Genomic DNA, 19,538 nt, shown 5'->3' on the forward strand with positions numbered 1-19,538 from the left:
TCAGTAAAGGTCGTGAGCGTTAGTCCACTTGGGGGCGCACCGGGGGGACGGGGTGGGGTTGGTTGGTGGGGGGGGGGGGGGCATCTCTTACTTGCTCTCCAAAGTGCACCATCCACAGTGGGCGTCGCCCGCCCCCACGCAGTCGCCGCAGCTCGTCCACCGCTCACATTGGGCCACTTTGACCCTCAGCATCTGTTCAGAGCAAAGACCATAAAAAAAAAAAAAAACCTCAAAACACGGCGACGCCGACTTCAACCGTTGTGATCGCCCGCGTGAAAGCTGAGGCGAGTATTCTGCCAAATGTAAATAAATACTTTAATACTTTACTAACAGGGCCAGTTAAAAAAAAATCGGTAAAAATCACTGAGACACGGCAGTAACACAGCAGCAACACGCTAGCAAACTGCTAATGCTAGCTGGGCGCTAACAGGGTTGGTTAAAACAAAACATACCGGTAAAAAAAATCACTGAGACACAAAAGTAACACAGCAGCAACACGCTAGCACAGTGCTAACGCTAGCTGGGCGCTAACAGGGCTGGTTAAAAAAAAAAAAAAACATACCGGTAAAAAAAAAATATATAAAATCACTGAGTCACGGAAGTAACACAACAGCAACACGCTAGCACAGTGCTAACGCAGGGCTGGTTAAAAAATAAAAAACATACTTATATCACTGAGACGTGCTAGCGTGGGGCTAACAGGGCCGGTTTTAAAAAAAACATACTTGTAAAAAAAATAAAAATCACTGAGACACAAAAGTAACACAGCAGCAACATGCTAACCTGGTGCTAACAGGGCCGGTTTACAAAAAAAAAAAACATACCGGTAAAAAAAAAAAAATAAAAAATCACTGAGTCACGGAAGTAACACAACAGCAACACGCTAGCACAGTGCTAACGCAGGGCTGGTTAAAAAAAAAAAAAACATACTTATATCACTGAGACGTGCTAGCGTGGGGCTAACAGGGCCGGTTTTAAAAAAAACATACTTGTAAAAAAAATAAAAATCACTGAGACACAAAAGTAACACAGCAGCAACATGCTAACCTGGTGCTAACAGGGCCGGTTTACAAAAAAAAAAAACATACCGGTAAAAAAAAAAAATAAAAAATCACTGAGTCACGGAAGTAACACAACAGCAACACGCTAGCACAGTGCTAACGCAGGGCTGGTTAAAAAATAAAAAACATACTTATATCACTGAGACGTGCTAGCGTGGGGCTAACAGGGCCGGTTTTAAAAAAAACATACTTGTAAAAAAAATAAAAATCATTGAGACACGGCAGTAACACAGCAGCAACATGCTAGCACAGTGCTAACGCTAGCTGGGCGCTAACAGGGCTGGTTAAAAAAAACATACTGGTAAAAAAAAAAAAAAAATCACTGAGACACGGAAGTAACACAGCAGCAACACACTAGCGCGGCGCTAACAGGGCTCCGTCAGAAGCATATCAAGGTTCTGGCGTGGCCTAGCCACTCTCCAGACCTAAACCCAATAGAAAATCTTTGGAGGGAGCTGAAACTCCGTGACAGCCCAGAAACCCGTCTGATCTAGATCCGTATGGACGAGTGGCCAAAATCCCTCCTGCAGTGCCTGCAAACCTGGTGAACAGCTCCAGGAAACGTTTGACCTCTGTCATTGCAAATAAAGGCTACTCTACCAAACATTGTAAATATTATATTTTACCCTAATTTTAATAGAAATGAAAAATTTGTTGATGCGAATGAGAGGAATCTAACTTGTCGCGACTCGTTTGGGAAGGTTTTCTCGTCTTTTTAAAAACGCGGAACACGACAAACGCGACAATCCGCAACTTTAGCGGCCAATCTCTGACAGGAATAAATCTCGCAATCTCGACGACCGCGGGAATCAAATGGTACGAGCCGGATTTGCGTGAAATCGCTCGATTCGGTTTCTCACGCTGCTCTTACATTTATGACTTATGATGGATTTATGACTCGTCCCCGTCAGCTGTACCAGAGCGCCGCATACTTTTCGTTTAAAGGGCCTTTCTTTATAATTTACATTCTTGAACAAACGGGCTTATCTTGAAGATTTCTAATTATGTCACGCAAAATCATAACTGTTAGGAGGACTGAGGTTGAAAAAAAAAAATGGCCATGGAGAATTTTGCATTTGTACATTTTATATTCTTATTTCCACGTTTTGGTTGTTTTAATGAGTTGTTTGTCATTGGGGCGTCCTTGGGAAAAAAAAAAAAGAGCTTGCGCTCGACTGGCCGCCGCCTGAATAAATAAAAATGGGGAAAAAAAATGTGCAATTTGAAAAGCAGCTTCGAACCAGCGACCGAGGTCCCCCCCGCGGAACCAGAACGACGACGTGGCCCGGGATCAAAAGGTTGGCTTTGTGCGAAAACCACTTGGCGAGAATAAAGCGACGACCGCGGGCGGTGTCTTACGTGGTGGGAGGTCATGAGATAAAGGAAGGTCCGGTCGTTGGGGTCAAAGGTCATGACGTGGTGGACGGGCTCCCTCCCCGGCAGCCGAAGCGTCCAGCGACCGGCGGACGTCATGTTCGGCGCCAGGGTCACCTGCGAAAGACACGTTTTTGGATTATTACAACACACCAGGTTGACCGTAATTTCCGGCCTACAGAGCCCACCTGGTTACAAGCCCCACCGAGTACATTTGTAAAGGAAATACCGTTTGGTACATACGTGGACCTCAGCCATGGGAAAAGCAGCAAGTGCCCGCATTGAAACACGAGATATTTAAAAAAAGAAGAAAGACGGTACACACAAAGAGTTTTCAAAGTTAGCTTAGCTTAGCTTAGCAACGACACGGTAGCGTCAACAGGGCTGGTAAAAAAATATCAAAACGTACCGCTACCGCGGCAGCTACACAATAGCAACACGGTAGCGCAGCACTCAACCGGTCCGGTTAAAAACAAAAAACATACCTAAATCACTGAGACACGGCAGTAACACAGCAGTAGCACGCTAGCACACTTCTAATGCTCGCGGGGTGCTAACAGGGCTGGTTATAACAAAACATACCTAAATCACTGAGACACGGCAGTAACACAGCCGTAACACGCTAGCACAGTGCTAATGCTAGCGGGGCGCGAACAGGGCTAGTTAAAACAAAACATACTGGTAAAAAAAAATCACCGAGACACGGCAGTAACACAGCCGTAACACGCTAGCACAGTGCTAATGCTAGCGGGGCGCGAACAGGGCTAGTTAAAACAAAACATACCTAAATCGCTGAGACGTGGCAGTAACACAGCAGCAACATGCTGGCGCGCATCTAACAAAAAAAACATACCGGTAAAAAAGTTACTGCGACACGGCAGTAACACAGCAGCAAGACGCCAGCGCAGTGCTAAAGCCAGCGGGGCGCTAACAAAGTCATACCGGTAAAAAAAAATCACTGAGACACGGCAGTAACACAGCAGCAACACGCTAGCGCAGTGCTAAAGCCAGCGGGGCGCTGACAGGGCCGGTAAAAACAAAACATACCGGTAAAAGTCACTTCCTCTGCACATATATTCCACCAGTCGCCACTCGAGTGCCCCTTTGGGGGCATTAGAAAATTATTTCACAAATGCGCCGCATCACTGTACAGACCGCAGGGTCGAAAACGTGTGGAAAAAATCGCGGCTTATAGGCCGGAAATCATAATTGATGATCGAAAATTAGACGCGGTCAAAACTTCGACGTCGTCAACGACTACCCGCCGAGGTGACCGAAGTTTTTCATCGGGCTGCGAACTGAACAAGAAGCACAAAGGATGTTTTCTCTCTTCCATGGAGCCGGTTGGGGGGGGCGGGGGGGGGGGGGGGTGTACAATAAGGCAGCCGACACTTCATTTAGGAAAGCAAATATTTGACTCGGAACCGCACCCCCCCCCCAACCCCCCCCCCCCCCCCCGGGTTTTGCTACAAGACCGCCCCTCCATTTCTCTTTCTTTAAAAACAAAAACTATGACTACGGGAACAAAAGCAATTCATATTCCCATTGCGGACTCGGGAATATTCCGGCGTCCGCACGCAGGAAATGGGCCGAGTGAGACTTCCTGTCGGGGCAGACGGTCCGAGCACTTCATTTCTGCAAATCGTCGCCTCTTCCTGCCGACTGGAGTCGTCCTGATGATGCGACAAAACTGGACGACGAGCGCGGCTGTGTCACTCCCCCCCCCCCATTACCCACCCCCCCCCACCCCCACCCATGACGGCACCCCCCCTCACCCCTTAACGCCACCCCCCCCCTCGCTCAGCTACAAAAACATTAGCACTCACAGAGACGCGCCGGTTAATGTAAAACCCGAGCAGATACGAGCCTAACGTGGGATGACAGGCCTTATCTTATCTTATCTTTATTTTATTTTATTGACATTTATTTATGTACCCGGCCGACATGTTTGCACGCGACGCGGCGGCGACGCGTGCACCTGCGCTGCGTCTTGAGCAAACATCTCGGGAAGCAAACAAACGCGAGGCCGCACACCTGCACGGCGGAGCGGCGCCGACATGCCGGGAAATCGATTCCAATTCGCCGTCGCTATGGAGAGCGGGCAAAAATAAAAAATAATAAAAAAAAAATGCTAATTTGTGGCCGGGGAGAGAAAAAAAAAAAAATAAAAATCCGTGGCCGCAAAGTCGGGAGGCGAAAAGCTGTTGTGGGTCGGTACCGGGCATTTGGGAAAGCAGATCAGAACACTTTCTAGAGTGAGATTGGTGGAATGTACGTGCCGAGGAAGTGACTTTTATCGGTCCGGCCCTGTTAGCGCTGCGCTAGCGTTTTACTGCCGTGTCTCCGTCATTTTTACCAGTATGCTTTTTTTAACTAGCGCAGTATTAGTGTTAACATTAGCATTAGCATTCGATTTAGCGCGGCCCCGCTAGCGTTATACTGAATACCATCTTTTAAAATATCTCGTGTTTCAATGTGGGCACTTGCGGATTTTACACAGGTGCGGCTTATGTATGTACCAAATGGTATTTCCTTTCCAAATGTACTGGGTGAGGTGTGGAATATATGTGCCGAGGAAGTGACTTTTACCGGTCCGGCCCTGTAGCGCTGTGCTAGCATGTTACTGCCATGTCTCAGTGATTTTTACCAGTATGGTTTTTTTTAACTAGCGCAGTATTAGCGTTAACATTAGCGTTAGCATTAGCATTCGATTTAGCGCGGCCCCGCTAGCGTTATACTGAATACCATCTTTTAAAATATCTCGTGTTTCAATGTGGGCACTTGCAGATTTTACACAGGTGCGGCTTATGTATGTACCAAATGGTATTTCCTTTATGTATAAGGTACTGGGTGAGGTGTGGAATACATATGCCGAGGAAGTGACTTTTACCGCTTCTGTTAGCGCTGCGCTAGCGTGTTACTGTCGTGTCTCAGTGATTTGTACCGGTATGTTTTTCTTTAACCGGCCCTGTTAGCGCAGCGCTATAGCGTTAGCATTAGCGCGGCAGGGCTAGCGTTAAACTCTTTGTGTACCTTCTTTCTTTGCAAATATCTCGTGTTTCTATGCGGGCACTTGCGGCTTTTACACAGGCGCGGCTTACGTACGTACCAAATGGTATTTCCTTGACAAATGTACTCGGTTAGGCTTATCCACAGGTGCGCTGCTTTGTAGGCCGGGAATTACGGTAAATGTAATTTGGGGCGACAAAGACATTGTGAATAAATGCCGCCGTTGCAGGCTTCTAACCGGAACGGGAGAAGAAAAGACCCATTTATTACTTATTTATTATCACACATATCCGTCTCAAAATGAGTGTACTAGTGCGCTCTTGCTCTTTTCTAGTTGGAAAATCAACTTCACTAGTGACTATATCTCACTAGTGGCGTTTTTTTTTTTTTCCGCCCACTACTCTATGAAATTTCTGGCGGCACGGTGGAGCAGCTGGTAAAGCGTTGACCTCACAGTTCTGAGGTCCCGGGTTCGATCCCGGACACGCCTCTGTGGGGTTTGCGTGTTCTCCCCGTGCCTGCGTGCGTTTTCTCCGGGTTCTTACAGTGTCCATTATCGCATACTGTCGTGTTGACTACCGGTCCGTGACCCGTCCAAAATGGCTCTGCAAACCACTTTAGGGTCCGACCAATCCCTCTGTGAGTGAGGGTGAGGGTGTCAAACTCAAGGCCTGGGGGCCGGATCCGGCCCGCCACATCATTTTAACGGGCCCTCAACGGCAACTCATGTGCGCCGAGTTCATGTTTCTTGCAAAAATTACAAATTATATTCACTTTGAATAACGTTGAAATATTGCAAGATATTTTCCTTACTAATCCCCTTTTTTTGAATAACTTGAAAAACATTTTAACAAGGTTTCCAGCTGGTAAATACTTGGCCTCACAGTCCTGAGGACCCGGGTTCGATCCCAGACCCACCTCTGTGGAGTTTGCGCGTTCTCCCCATACCTGCGTGGGTTTTCTCCGGGTGGGCACTCCGGTTTCCTCCCACATCCCCAAAACGTGCAACATTGATTGGACACTCTAAATTGCCCCAAGGTGCGATTGTGAGTGCGACTGTTTGTCTGTATGCGCCCTGCGATTGGCCAGTTCAGGGTGTACCCCGCCTCCTGCCCGTTGACAGCTTGATTGGCTTCGGCACTCCCCATGACCCTCGTGAGGATAAGCAGCTCAGAAAATGGATGGATGACATTTTTTGTAAACTAGAAGGACAAATTTGGCATACTAGCAAGACCTCTATATGTTACTAGTGAGTAGTGCTGGTGACATTTTTGGATGTTTCTCGTAAAAAAACATATATGTGTGATAATAAATAAGTAATAAGCATTGAGGCCCTGTAGCTCAGTGGTTTGGTGAACCAGGGGTTGTGGGTTCGTATCCCACTGGGGCCTCCACTCCCTGAGAAGGGTTGCGTCAGGAAGGGCATCCGACGTAAAAATTGTGCGTTCATCTGAGATGACACGCTGTGGCGACCCCTAAAAGGGACAAGCCGAAAGAAACGTATGTTTCTAGTAAAAAAAACACAGCAAGCAGATGCGCAGTAGCCAAAGTTGTCCTACTCGGAGCAGAAATGTTGTCGTGGAAAGCAGTGGGGGCAAAAAAGGTTACTAGTACGACTTAGTGGCGCTACTAGCGTGCTTATTCGTGAGGAAAGGTGCGTTCACGGGAACGACAATAAAACCCTTCGTATTTTGTGTCTATGTTGTACATATTTAGAGGCCTCAATTTAGTACGAAAAGGAAGACGAGGAAAGAAGAAGAAGATGATGAAGAGAACAGAGGCGGGCGGAGGTGGAGGACAGCCGAGAAAATATCAAGTCCGCTCATTTTTTTCCAAAATGTCGCACCGTGCGGCCACGATCGAAGCGCGCATGTAGTGACGGCCCGGCGGGATAAAAGCAGACAAAAGTGGAAGTCGGATGTGATGCGGGGGGGGGGGGGGGGGGGCGTACTTCATTCGTCGGTAATTCCAAATGACTCGCTGAAACCCGGTCCCAAGGGCCACCCCCTTAACTCAATCCGAGCCGGCGTTGGCCGTCTGGGCCAAAACTCGCGGTCCCAATCGCATTACGCGACGCTAACAGCGCCATTAACCTCGGCGGCGACAGACGCCTCTTGGGGCCCTCGAGCCGAGTTCAGACGAGCGCGGGGGGTCGGCCGGCGACCTTTCGGAAAGGGACGGCCGCCGCTTCACGCTGACGGCTACGACGCCGGTGTCAAACATAAGGCCCCGGGGGGCCAGATTCGGCCCGCCACGTGATTTTATGCGGCCCGCGGAGGACAATCTACGCGATTCTTGCTAAATCTGTACCAAAATTTCAAATTGGCATCAAAAGTTGAGATATTACAAGCATTTTTCCGCTACTAGTTGAAAAACACATTGCCCTTGATTTCTGATTGTAGTTCATCAATAGGTAATGTAAATATGATGAGGCGATTGAATATTTTTGATTGTTTCACACTCACAACGGCCCTCTGAGGGAAGCCGGAAGTAGAACGTGGCCCGCGAGAAAAACGAGTTTGACAGCCCCTGGTCTACTAGTTTGATACAAACTGGCTCAAGTGACCTTTAATTGTATTTAATTTTAAATAAGCGTGATATTTGTCCACGTGATGAAAGAACATTTTCACGATTTATTACGACAACGATCAATACCGATTGAACAAAGCCGGGAGCTGATGATCTTCATTTGGACCGTTCAATCCGTTCCGCGTTTCCATCCTCAACTGATCACTTCTCGTGCGAGATTCCTCGGAAATCCCAAGCTGAGCTATTTTTAGAGCGGGCCCGCGGGCCGCTCACTCGGCGGGAACGCCGCCCCCCCCGACCCGAGTCCCGATTCTTCATCTCGCCCGGACAATTTGGACCATTGTTGGCGTCCATCCCGCAGCAGAAAATCACGCCGGGGGTGGAAGAACTCGGCCTGGAATGCGAGTCCGTCGAGCAACTTCTCGGTGAACTAGAAAAGGAGTCCGACAAAGTTCGAGGGGTTCGAGAACCGCGCTCTGTGGAACCCCCGGGGGAGAATGAGGAATCGTCGTACCGTCAAAAAGTGCGTCGCTCGTAACAAAACAAACACGATGAACTAATGAGCCCTCCGTGTCTAATGTTTGGGCTAATTAAAAACTCAAATGTGATTTTGCCGGATTACATTAATCTAATATCCTTGGATGGAGTTATTCATTTTTCCAGAACAAAGAACAAAGAACTAGCCCGGCGAAGCGATACGGTGGACAGTATAAAATATCGATTCCTTCATCTAGCCATCCATTATCTGAGCCGCTTATCCTCACAAGGGCAAAAATCAGCAAATTCACAACTGCTGAAACTCTATCATTTTGAGGATTTCATCGTTTTTATGTCTTTTTCAGAATAAAAGTATTAATATGAAAATACTCACATTCATTGGACACTCTAAATTGCCCCGAGGTGTGATTATGAGTGCGGCTATTTGTCTCCATCTGCACCGCGATTGGGTGGCAACCAGTTCGGGGTGTGCCCCGCCTCCTGCCCGTCGACAGCTGGGATAGGCTCCGGCACTCCCCGTGACCCTCGTCAGGATAAGCGGCAAAGAAAATGGACGGATGGATGACAATACTCGTAATGATTTATATTTTTTACACTAGTCCGCGATTGGGTGGCAACCAGTTCGGGGTGTGCCTCGCCTCCTGCCCGTCGACAGCCGGGATAGGCTCAGGCACTCCCAGCGACCTTTGTGAGGACCAGCGGCTCAGATAACGCGCAGATGAAACGCACTTGTTGAAAAGTCGCGACCAGGTCAGAATGCAAAAGGTCGGGAGTCATTTGAAGACCGCGCTCACCTCGGTCGTCCCCCCCTCGGACGGGCCGAGGAGCCGCCGGTGGCGCTGGCTGGCAGACTGCTCAACCGGCCCGGACGGGGGCGGCGAGGAATGAAGGAAGGAATGCCGCTAATGAGACGGGGGAACGTTCTTTATTCAACGAGCCGGACTCGCTGGACACGTCTGAAGTGTGCGCAACAAAGCAGGAGGTGATTCACATGCGGTCGGGCCGCCTTGTTAGCAGCGTTCCGCTGGCGGGTCGGACAATAACTGGCACGTTATTAGGAGCTCATTATGGGCCAGATGGGTTCTGACTGAGTGGAGCACGGGGGGGTCCGGTGGAGATCAAAGCAGACATTCCTGATTCTTGTACAAGTTTTATATTATTGGAAGTAGTAGTTGTGGTTGCTACCCTGAGAACGCCCGTTCTCGTCAGATCTCAGTTTGTTTGGACCTGGTTAGTACTTGGATGGCAGACCACCTGTGAATACCTGGTACTAGAAGCTTCTCTCGCCAGCTAAATGCAGAGGTCGTAGTTGTAGTTGCTACCCTAAGAACGCATGATCTCGTCTGACCTCAGCAGCTAAGCGGGTTTCGCCCTGCTTAGTACTTGGAATGGGAGACCGCCTGGGAATACCAGGTCCTGGAAGCGTCTCTCCCTGGCTAAATCCAGAGGTAGTAGTTGTAGGTGCTACCCTAAAAATGCCCGATCTCGTCAAATCTCGAAAGCGAAGCGGTTTGGACCTGGTTAGTACTTGGATAGGAGACCGCCTGGCAATACCAGATGCTGGAAGCTTCTCTTCCCAGCTAAATACAGAGGTAGTAGTTGTCGTTCCTACCCTAAGAACACCCGATCTCGTCAGATCTCGGAAGCTAAGCGGGTTTGGACCTGGTTAGTACTTGGATAGGAGACCGCCTGGGAATACCAGATGCTGGAAGCTTCTCTTCCCGGCTAAATACAGAGGTAGTAGTTGTCGTTCCTACCCTAAGAACACCCGATCTCGTCAGATCTCGGAAGCTAAGCGGGTTTGGACCTGGTTAGTACTTGGATAGGAGACCGCCTGGGAATACCAGATGCTGGAAGCTTCTCTTCCCGGCTAAATGGAGAGGTAGTAGTTGTAGGTGCTACCCTAAAAATGCCCGATCTCTTCAAATCTCGAAAGCGAAGCGGGTTTGGACCTGGTTAGTACTTGGATAGGAGACCGCCTGGGAATACCAGATGCTGGAAGCTTCTCTTCCCGGCTAAATACAGAGGTAGTAGTTGTCGTTCCTACCCTAAGAACACCCCATCTCGTCAGATCTCGGAAGCTAAGCGGGTTTGGCCTTGGTTAGTACTTGGATGGCAGACCACCTGGGAATACGAGGTCCCGGAAGCTTCTCTCCCCGGCTAAATCCAGAGGGGCTGGGTCAGGAAGGGCATCCGGCATAAAAACTGCGCCAAACAAATGTGAGTTCATCGAAGATGACACGCTGTGGTGACCCCTAACGGGACAAGCCGAAAGAAGAAGGAGGTAGTCGTTGTTGTAGTACTGCACGCCCCAGCACCCACAACCCGACCACATGAGTGCCTTGTGGGTCCGTTCTAAAAATAGCTCACCGGTGATGCGGTATCGAGATTATCGTCGAAGTGATCATTTCCAAGTGTACACAGTTTTCTGGGACTCAAGACCGACATGTCGACACCGATCCGTTTCCTGCCGTGTGGTTTCAGAAGCGCTAGTCCCGCTCCGCGTTGTCGCGGGTCTTACCTTCCGAAGTCGTCCGTTGCTGGTTCCCAGGAAAACCACCGTGCGGTTGAGCACGCTGTCCACGGACACGGCGGTCAGGCCGGCGTATTCCAACAAAGGAAGGGCCCTCAGGGGCCTCCGTAGGGCCAGCGGATGTTGCAGGTGCGCCGCGCCGCAGTCCAGCTGCTCCGGCTGCAGCTGCGACACACAAAACACGTGAACGCCGTCATTCGCATTCGCTCGGGGAGCGCAGAAAACAATACGGCTGATGAAAGTCCGGGGTAAAACAAAGACCCGAAAGGAGCGATCACAAAGAACCGCTCAGGCTTCCAAACCGCCTCGAAAGAGTCTTCAACAGTCATCAGACGACGGCTTTTGTCACGCGCGAAGCAGACAGCGATAGACCGTCAGTACCGCGCTCGAGTGAGCGACGGGATCTACGGGGAAAAGTTAAGAAATTAAGCGAGTGTGTATATTTGCGGAGCGCTTTCCCACAGGCCCCGTCGTCACTCTTATCAGAACTTGCGCGGTTTTCCCTCGGCGGCGGCCTTCGCGCCGCGCGACGCCGAAAAGATCACACGTCTGTCGCCGCGCTGTGATAAACGATAATGGCGAGTCGGGGTGAACTTTAGTTGCTGCGAATAAGGACTTCCAGTCATGCACAAACGCCGCCGTCCGTCTGTACCCGGACCGAATGAGACCGCGGGGAACAAAGATCAAGGACTGCCAGACTTTGTGACGCTGAACCTAAAATCCATTCCAAGAGACCAGAAAGTCCCAAGTACTTTTGGGTTCGCAATCCTTCACTCATTCCCTCCTACTTTACTCGAACGATATTCGATTCAGGCGGCACGGTAGCTCAGCTGCTAAATCGTTGGCCTCACAGTTCTGAGGTCCAGGCCTCGATCCCGGCCCCGCCTGTGTGTGGAGTTTGCATGTTCTCCCCGGCGTGGGTTTTCTACGGGGACTCCGGTTCCCCCCGCCCCACATCCATAAAACATGCAACATTCATTCGACCCTCTAAATTGCCCATAGGTGCGATTGGCCGGCGACCAGTTCAGGGTATAACCCGCTTCCTGCCCGTTGACAGCTGGGATAGGCTCCAGTACTCCTCGTGACCCTTGTGAGGATAAGTAGGAAAAAAAAATGGTTGGATGGATGGATCAATTCGAATGACTTCAAACGTGGCATGGAAAAACAATTATCGAATCGGAACCAGTCTTGCAAATCCATTTTGCTTCCTTTGTTCCGCCACACCAAATTGACAAAACTTTTCACGCTTAACCGTTTTTAACGGCTGGACGTAAACCACCGTCGGTACAGAACTTTATCGCTGCTCTCCGTTTTGGATCGTGGATGCAAATAGTCGTAAGAATCCACCGCGGCGATGATTTCTGCTGATGTAACGTGTAGCTAGTGAGCCGGCCAGCTAGCTTACTAGTTTTCCGGATGGACTTAGCCAGAGTCAATTGACGGCAAGAAGACCGGCAAAAAAAATATTTGTGTTCGGTTGTTGGTCATTGTGCGGCGAGGGATCCTAGTTCAAGTAAGCCATTTCAAACGAAAAAGAAAACCGAACTGCCAAATTGCGCCTACAAACTTTTTTTTTTTTTTTTTTATGATTCGACAGATCGCTTTCAAAGAATCAAATTGGATTTCTCATTTTTTGGAATATGACGAATCTACACGAACGACTGCACCTCGTGGCATTTGACTCTCAACCTCCGGAAGTTTGCAGGTGACACCGCGGTCATCAGCCTCATCAAAGACGGCGACGAGTCTGCGTATGGACAAGAAGTGGCGAGACTGGAGACTGTGGAGATGATTGTGGACTTCTGGAGGCCTCCTTCGCCACGGCTGCCCCTGACGCTGTCCAACTGACTTGTGTCAACAGTCGAACCCTTCAAGTTCTTGGGAATTTACAGTCTCAGAGGACCTGAAGTGGGAGACGAACATCAACTCCATCCTCAAAAAAAAAAGGCCCAGCAAAATACGTACTTCTTGCGGCTTCTGAGGGAAGCAGGACCCGTCGCAAGAACTGCTGAAACAGTTCTACACGGCGGTCATCCAATCTGTACCGTGCGCCTCCGTCGCAGTCTGGTTTGGAGCCGCAACTCAGACCGCGACGGACAATCAAAACCGTTGAACCGATTGTCAGCACCACGCTACCCGCTATCGAGGACTTGGGCGCAACGGAGCAGGCAGGATTCCTTTCGGACCCCCCACCTCCTGGCCACCAGTTCTTCCAGTTAATTCCGTCGGGAAAACGCTACAGATCAATGAAAGTTAAAACTAGCAAGCGTTCGAACAGTTATAGGAAAACTCACTCACATCCTGCTGGTCCAGGTTTTAGTAATATGTGTGTATTCTTTTCGTAGACCGCACGATTGGAATAATTCCTATAAACTGTCCTGTTCTTTGTTCTGATTGTCGTGCCGGGGCAGCACCGACTGCCGGAGGAAAAACTCCTCATGTGCTTTACACACTTGGCCATGAAAGCCGATTCTGATTCTGATTCACGTCGGAAAAGTACAAAGAGTGACGATTGGGTTCTGATTCGGAGGTTGCCGTCTACGCGAATGATGTCGGTCTAGAGGGCGAGACCGGGCGTAATTCTCAACGTGTATTTCCTGCAAGAGACATCAGTACAAAGAGAAAACAAGGGTGGCAAACACGAGACGCCGTGAAATGTCCTTAACGGGAAATATTTTGTTTGGTATGCGTGAGGAATTGACGTTGGAGCGGGACCAATCCGTCGCTCATTTGACTTTAAAGTCCCACTGTCATGAAATGCACCATTTTTAGTATGTCATGAATGAAAAAAGGGCAGCCGACATGGACCCACGTGTTTTTTTTCCCCACCACAAAACATGATTTGGACGTTTACGGCTTTTTGTGACTCCCGCCGTGAAAATAGTCTCGAGGGATTTGTTTTCGAGAAGAAGCAGGAAGTGACGTAAAGGACAGAAGCGCCCCCGACTGGATCTGCTTGTTTCCCTTGGTTTGACCTCCGGGAAGGTAGCTCGTTGCTCCTTCGCGTTAGCCAAAACGCCGGCTCGTTGCATTTACCCTTCATAAGTTTGCAAGAGACCCGGTTCGCCGTGAAAAATGGATTGCTACTACAAAAAATATTACTTTGGGGTGGACCAGGTAATCGGTTTCTGGTAACGTAACAGAAGATCTGCGTACGTATGACAGACGTGCTAAATGAGTCGATGTCGGCGTCGGACGGCGTCGGGCTCGCCGGCGAAGGTTGCCGCGTCGCCTCGCGCAGCCTTCGGTCTCGGCTCTGGAGAACGCCGCCGGCAATGCCGCACTCAGCCGCGTGCGACGACAACGCCGTCAAGCGCCCCGGCTCGACGGTGTTGTTCATCGCGGACGGCGGCGGCTACGAACAATCGGATCGGCGGCGTGAAAAGCCACCTCAGCGCCGGGGCCGCGATGGCTCATCCGCTCACGTTTATTTTTTCATATAGACCTTGAAGTGAATAACGTCATATGTATTTTTCATGACAATATCTATTTTAGAATGTTTATAGGGATGACACTGGTCCTTTAAAGTCCCATTGACAACGCTATATTCATTGTCAAATCGATATTACATAATATATCATTCACTTCAACGTCTACAGGAAAAAAATTAATATGAGCAACGTTGCAGAAGTCTCACTCGACATCCCAGTGGCAGCCATATTGCCTGCTATGTCATCAGCAGACGTCACACTGGGACAGTCGCCACAGAAATCGCGTAGCGGCACCTCCTACGGGAGACGAACGAGAGAGATTTTCGGATTAGTTCCGACGCCCCTTCTGACACGGAAGCTCTTTTCGGAGAAGAGAAGATCTCACGATGGAGCGCAATATCACCCTATCGTTTTCGAGCCATATTTAGATGATATGCGGATCATCCAGATTGTGTGTGACAGTATGTAACGTACTCAGGAGGACCCAAAAAGCGCTGGACGGCGGGGGGAGACCTCCTTTCTCGTCCCACCTTCCCGCCGGATCCACCTCCGTGGCAACGCCGCAGCCGCGCACATCGACACATTTAGCAACCCTGACTTCTATACTTTATGAAGTTATTATGACGTAGATATTTTGGGACTTCTGAGAGGATGACGTTGTCCCCGCAGACAATTATTTTTTTTTAGCAGCTCTACACACACTGTCATTTAGAACCCACGAAGCTCTCGTCCTTTGCACCCGCGCAATCCATTTTTCACGACGAACCGGGTCTTTTGGAAAACGTGCGAAGAGCGAATCCGTCCTCCCGAGTGTTCGGGCAATATCCGGCGATACGACGAGCCGGCGTTTTGGCTAACAGGAAGTGAACAAAGAGCTACTTTCCCGCAGGTAAAACCGCTACAAAGACGCCGACCCGCCTGAGTGGGCGTCTGCCGATGACGTCACTTCCTGCTTCTTCTCCAAAACGAATCCCTCCAGAGGATTTTCATGGCGGGAGTTATGTTGGGTGGTGACAAAAGCGGATGGTTCCATTCCGGCTGCCACTAAAAATCATGCTTTTGGTGTCAGTGGACCTTTAAGCGCCTTTGTGAACATTTGCAATTGTTTTTGACGGAAAAAAAAAAAAAAAAACCACGAGTTATACTCTATATTCATATTCATATCGTACCATCAGATACGGTAAGTGCGAACGAACAAGACCGCAATCCGTCCAATCCGCTGGAGTTGCCGACCGAAGGCGAACAAAGCGGCTCGGAAAATGTCGACTTATCAAACTTCCTCCCGCCCGATTGTTGCGTTGCAAACGGATCAGCGGCACGGAAGCGTTTGTCAGAATCACGCGAAGATCCACAAAATACCCCCCCCCCCCCCCCCCCCCCCGTGGAGGATTCGGGAAGGACGGTGGCAAAAACTGAGTGACTGAACGTGCCGTGACGTCACAAATCCGTTCCCTGCAGAACACGGTCGATTCCGAATCAGGGGGGGGAAAAAATTCAGACTACGAACGTCCATTCCGTCCACTCCGCGTCCTGTTGCTATGTGTGTCGTGTTTGTGCTCCCCCGCCATGTGATCGCGCGATCAAGTCACGCAGATAAATGAAATCAAGACCGCAGAGTTAGGGGGAGAAAAAAAAATAAAATAAAAATGCACGATAGCATCTGAATTTGCGCGCGCGAGAGAGGCGGACAATGCGACTCTTTCTTCTCCGCCGCTCGTGTGGTTGCGCCGCAGATGCTCACAAGAAGGGAACAATAGCAGAGCAAACTAGTGACCCTTTTCTTTCCCTCTGGTGTTGCCGTCGGACGTTAGAAGAGGCTCGAGCCTCGGGGAAAAACCCTCATCAAGACCGACCGGAGACCGGCGCAAAGATGAGGGTGTTTTGGCGTTTTTCGTGACAGCAAAGTCACAACGGGCCGACGAAACCGGCCCCGCTTTTCTTCTTCTTCTCGTGGAAGCGACAAAACTTGACTTAATATGACATAATATGGAGATGAATGAAGTTGGGGTGCATGGGAGTTCACCCAAGCAGTGTTTTGTGGACTTGGTTCTTTAGGAGTATGGTGTACCGAACCTCCTGATACCGAGCGGTTCGGTGCCTTGTACGAGCGCTGTCAGAGTTTGGTCCGCATTGCCCGAAATAAGTCAAACTCGTTTCCGGTGAGAGTTGGACTCCGACAAAAGAGGGGATCGGTGTTGAACTGCTGCTCCTCCGCATTGAGAGGAGCCAGATGAGGTGGCTTGGGCATCTGATCTGGAAGCCTCCTGGACATCTCTCTGGTGAGGTGTTCCCGACACGTCCCACCGGAAAGAAACCCCGGGGACGACCCAGGACACGCCGGAGAGACTACGTCTCTCGGCTGGCTCGGGAACGCTTCGGGACTCCTCCGGAAGAGCTGGAAGAAGCGGCTGGGGAAGGGGGAGTATGGGTATCCCTGCTGAAGGGTTAGGGACCCCGGGGACGACCCAGGACACGCCGGAGAGACTACGTCTCTCGGCTGGCTCGGGAACGCCTCGGGACTCCTCCGGAAGAGCTGGAAGAAGCGGCTGGGGAAGGGGAGTTTGGGTATCCCCAAAACATTGAAATAAATACAACCGTCAACCGAGACCCTCACACCTTCCAACTGACCCACGCGCACATCCCGAAAACTGGGGTCATTTTCGCATGTCAAATTTTTGAAGCGCCGCATTGGTTTCTATTCCACCGCAATCAAATCGTCGATGAAGACGTGAAATAGTATGAAAGGAGCAAGAAATACCGCGGAGAACGTGAATATTAACGAAGCGCTCGGCGACAGAGACTCTCTAGCTTCACTTTGCAACCACGGCTGAATATGAAATGAGAGGCTATTTTACCCTGAAACGGGTAAGTATTCATCGAGTTCAGGAGGAGAAGCGTGACGACTTACCACCAGGTTCCATTTGTGGACGCAGGCCGCCCCGGAGCCCTGGATGACGCTGTCCAGCACCTGCACGTCACTGCTGGGCGAGTTGGAGCAGCTCCTGCGGCCCCGGCGGATCTCCTCCTCGACGTCGGCGAACCTGAAGGCGCACAGCGCAGACTTGCGCTCGCCCTTGGAGAAGACCCCGAACAGGTAAGCCTCCTCGGCGTCCTCGGCGCGGACGTCGGCCGGGTAGACGGACAGGATCCGGTTGTAGATGTCGCCGTCGCGTCCGCACTGGAGGGGCACCTGGATGTAGGACTCGGTGAGCTTCCTGCTCTCCGGGCCGTTGGACTTGTGGCCGCCGGTGTCCAGGCAGATCCTGGCGAGGACGCTGTTGGGCTGGCTCTCCTTGTGGCCCACCTTGGCGTCGTTGTTGAAGGCGATGTACGAGTAGGTCTTGTGGTTGAAGGCGCGCACAAAGTTGAGCTTGTTTTTGGCCTTGGCCTCCTGCTTGATCTTGAAGACGTTGTCCTCGGAGGGGTTGATGTCGTAGGTGAAGAGTCTGGCCAGGTCGCCGAGGTCGAAGGAGCGGATGGCGATTTCCGGGGTGTTTTCGAAGCGCAGGTCCTCCTTGCTGTGGTTTTTGGGGAAATAGTGGGTGCCGGCCCCGGTGTACGTGGCCCCGACGAGCAGCCGGGTGCCGCCGGCGCCGCCGCCGCGCAGGACGAGCCCCACGGTGGATGCGTCGGGGTGGTTGGCGGCGACGTTGAGCATGCTCGGGAAGACGGTCTTCTCGCCCTTGGGTGGGAACTCCACGGCGATCTCGGAGACGTTGCCCAGTTTCCTGAGCTCGCAGAAGCCCTGGTACACGGAGCCGCACGCGACCACCACCCCCTGCTCGTGGTCCAGCACCAGCAGCTTGTTGTGGTTGTCGGTGAGCGACTTGGGATGCTGGCACGGCGCCTGCGGGAGCTGCGGCGCGTGGCACAACAGGTTGTCCCGCACCGGCCCGGTGCTCTTCTCCGCTTCCACGCTCAGGCTCGCGTTCAGCTGGTAGACGCGGTTGACGGCGGCCACGTAGACCTTCCCGGACGCCGGGTCCACGGCGAAATTATTGGTGCGGTTCGGAGAGGAGAATTGCTGCTGGACGCGCAGCGCGCTGGCGCTCCGGCGCGCCTCCAGAGCGAGCACGCCGAGGAGCAGGAGAGCCACGGGCTCCATCCGGGGAGGCATTCTTCCTTCTGGCCGGCTCGCGCGTGTTCTGGGCCGAGGGTCGCATTGAGCAAAAGACAAAAACCGCCTGCTTGGTCCTAGGGCGACAAATCCGACAGGAAAGGCTCTTTCCTGCTTCACGCCTAAACCCGGAGTGACGCGATAAGGCGAGTCGTGCTTCCCTTTTCTTTTTTTCTTTTTTTTTTTGCAGACTGCCTTTTCTGTCCCTCTCTCTTTTTGCCCCCCCCCCCCGTGCGCCACCCTCCAAGTGGAGCCAAAAACAAAAAAAAGCGCCTCAACCAGTCCGACTCAATCGCCTTTCCTTATATTTATCGACCCGCGGTGCATATTTTAACCCCCACCCCCACCCCCCAAAAAAAGGCCACAAATACACCAATAAAAATTGCCACGAAAAGTTCACCCTAAAAAAATGTATATAAATATTCCAGTTTTCAGTGCGCGACGAAATCACGCACGCACGGCTCCGTGGGTTGCGCTCGTCGCGGGGTTGATGTCGGGTCAGCGCCCCCCCCCCCCAGCCCCTTCCACCTCTCGACTTCTCACATCTGAAGTGTTCAGCCGGTACCACGTCACGTGAAAAGTGCGACCAGATGGGCACCTTTCCATTTTTTTTTTTGACATTCACGCTTCCAACATTGCTATTTTTTCCCCTTTCTCTCGCTCGCTCTCCACTCATAAATATTCAATCACAACACATGCGCTCCCACTCAAGACTTTTTTTTTTTTTCCACGGTCTCTGGAAGGAGTGCGCATATGCTCGTGCATCAGAATGGAAATTAATGTTTTGTTTTGTTTTTTTTTTTTCAATTGGATCTTGCAAAGACTTCACCGAGAATAAATGATCGCAAAAGTTGGTCCAATTTCCCCCCCCAGCCGCACGAACATAAAATAGCGGATATCGGGATTCAAATTCGGGTAACAGCGTCGTGACAAAGTGCAACATAATGAGAGCCTCAAGTTCACGCGGCGTGGGTGAGGTCGCGCGG

General features: G+C 50.8%; 1 protein-coding gene and 2 pseudogenes across 1 annotated transcript in view; 2 read left to right on the top strand and 1 right to left on the bottom strand.

Annotated features, from left to right (window-relative positions):
* Positions 1-18,669, bottom strand: part of plxnd1 (plexin D1) — a 112,412-nt gene extending 93,743 nt beyond the window's left edge. The window contains exons 1-4 of the mRNA XM_061845614.1: positions 17,344-18,669; positions 10,993-11,169; positions 2,421-2,552; positions 92-192 (exon numbers count right to left, since the gene is read on the bottom strand). Coding sequence (XP_061701598.1) covers positions 92-192; positions 2,421-2,552; positions 10,993-11,169; positions 17,344-18,552 — 1,619 coding nt within the window. The 5' untranslated portion in view covers positions 18,553-18,669. The remainder of the gene's footprint in view (positions 1-91; positions 193-2,420; positions 2,553-10,992; positions 11,170-17,343) is intronic.
* LOC133497395 (5S ribosomal RNA) lies at positions 10,070-10,185 on the top strand (annotated as a pseudogene).
* Positions 10,215-10,330, top strand: LOC133497396 (5S ribosomal RNA; annotated as a pseudogene).
* Positions 18,670-19,538: the final 869 nt, after the last annotated feature.

This window comes from Syngnathoides biaculeatus, chromosome 2 (genome assembly GCF_019802595.1).
Source record: "Syngnathoides biaculeatus isolate LvHL_M chromosome 2, ASM1980259v1, whole genome shotgun sequence".
Taxonomy (NCBI): Eukaryota; Metazoa; Chordata; class Actinopteri; order Syngnathiformes; family Syngnathidae; genus Syngnathoides; species Syngnathoides biaculeatus.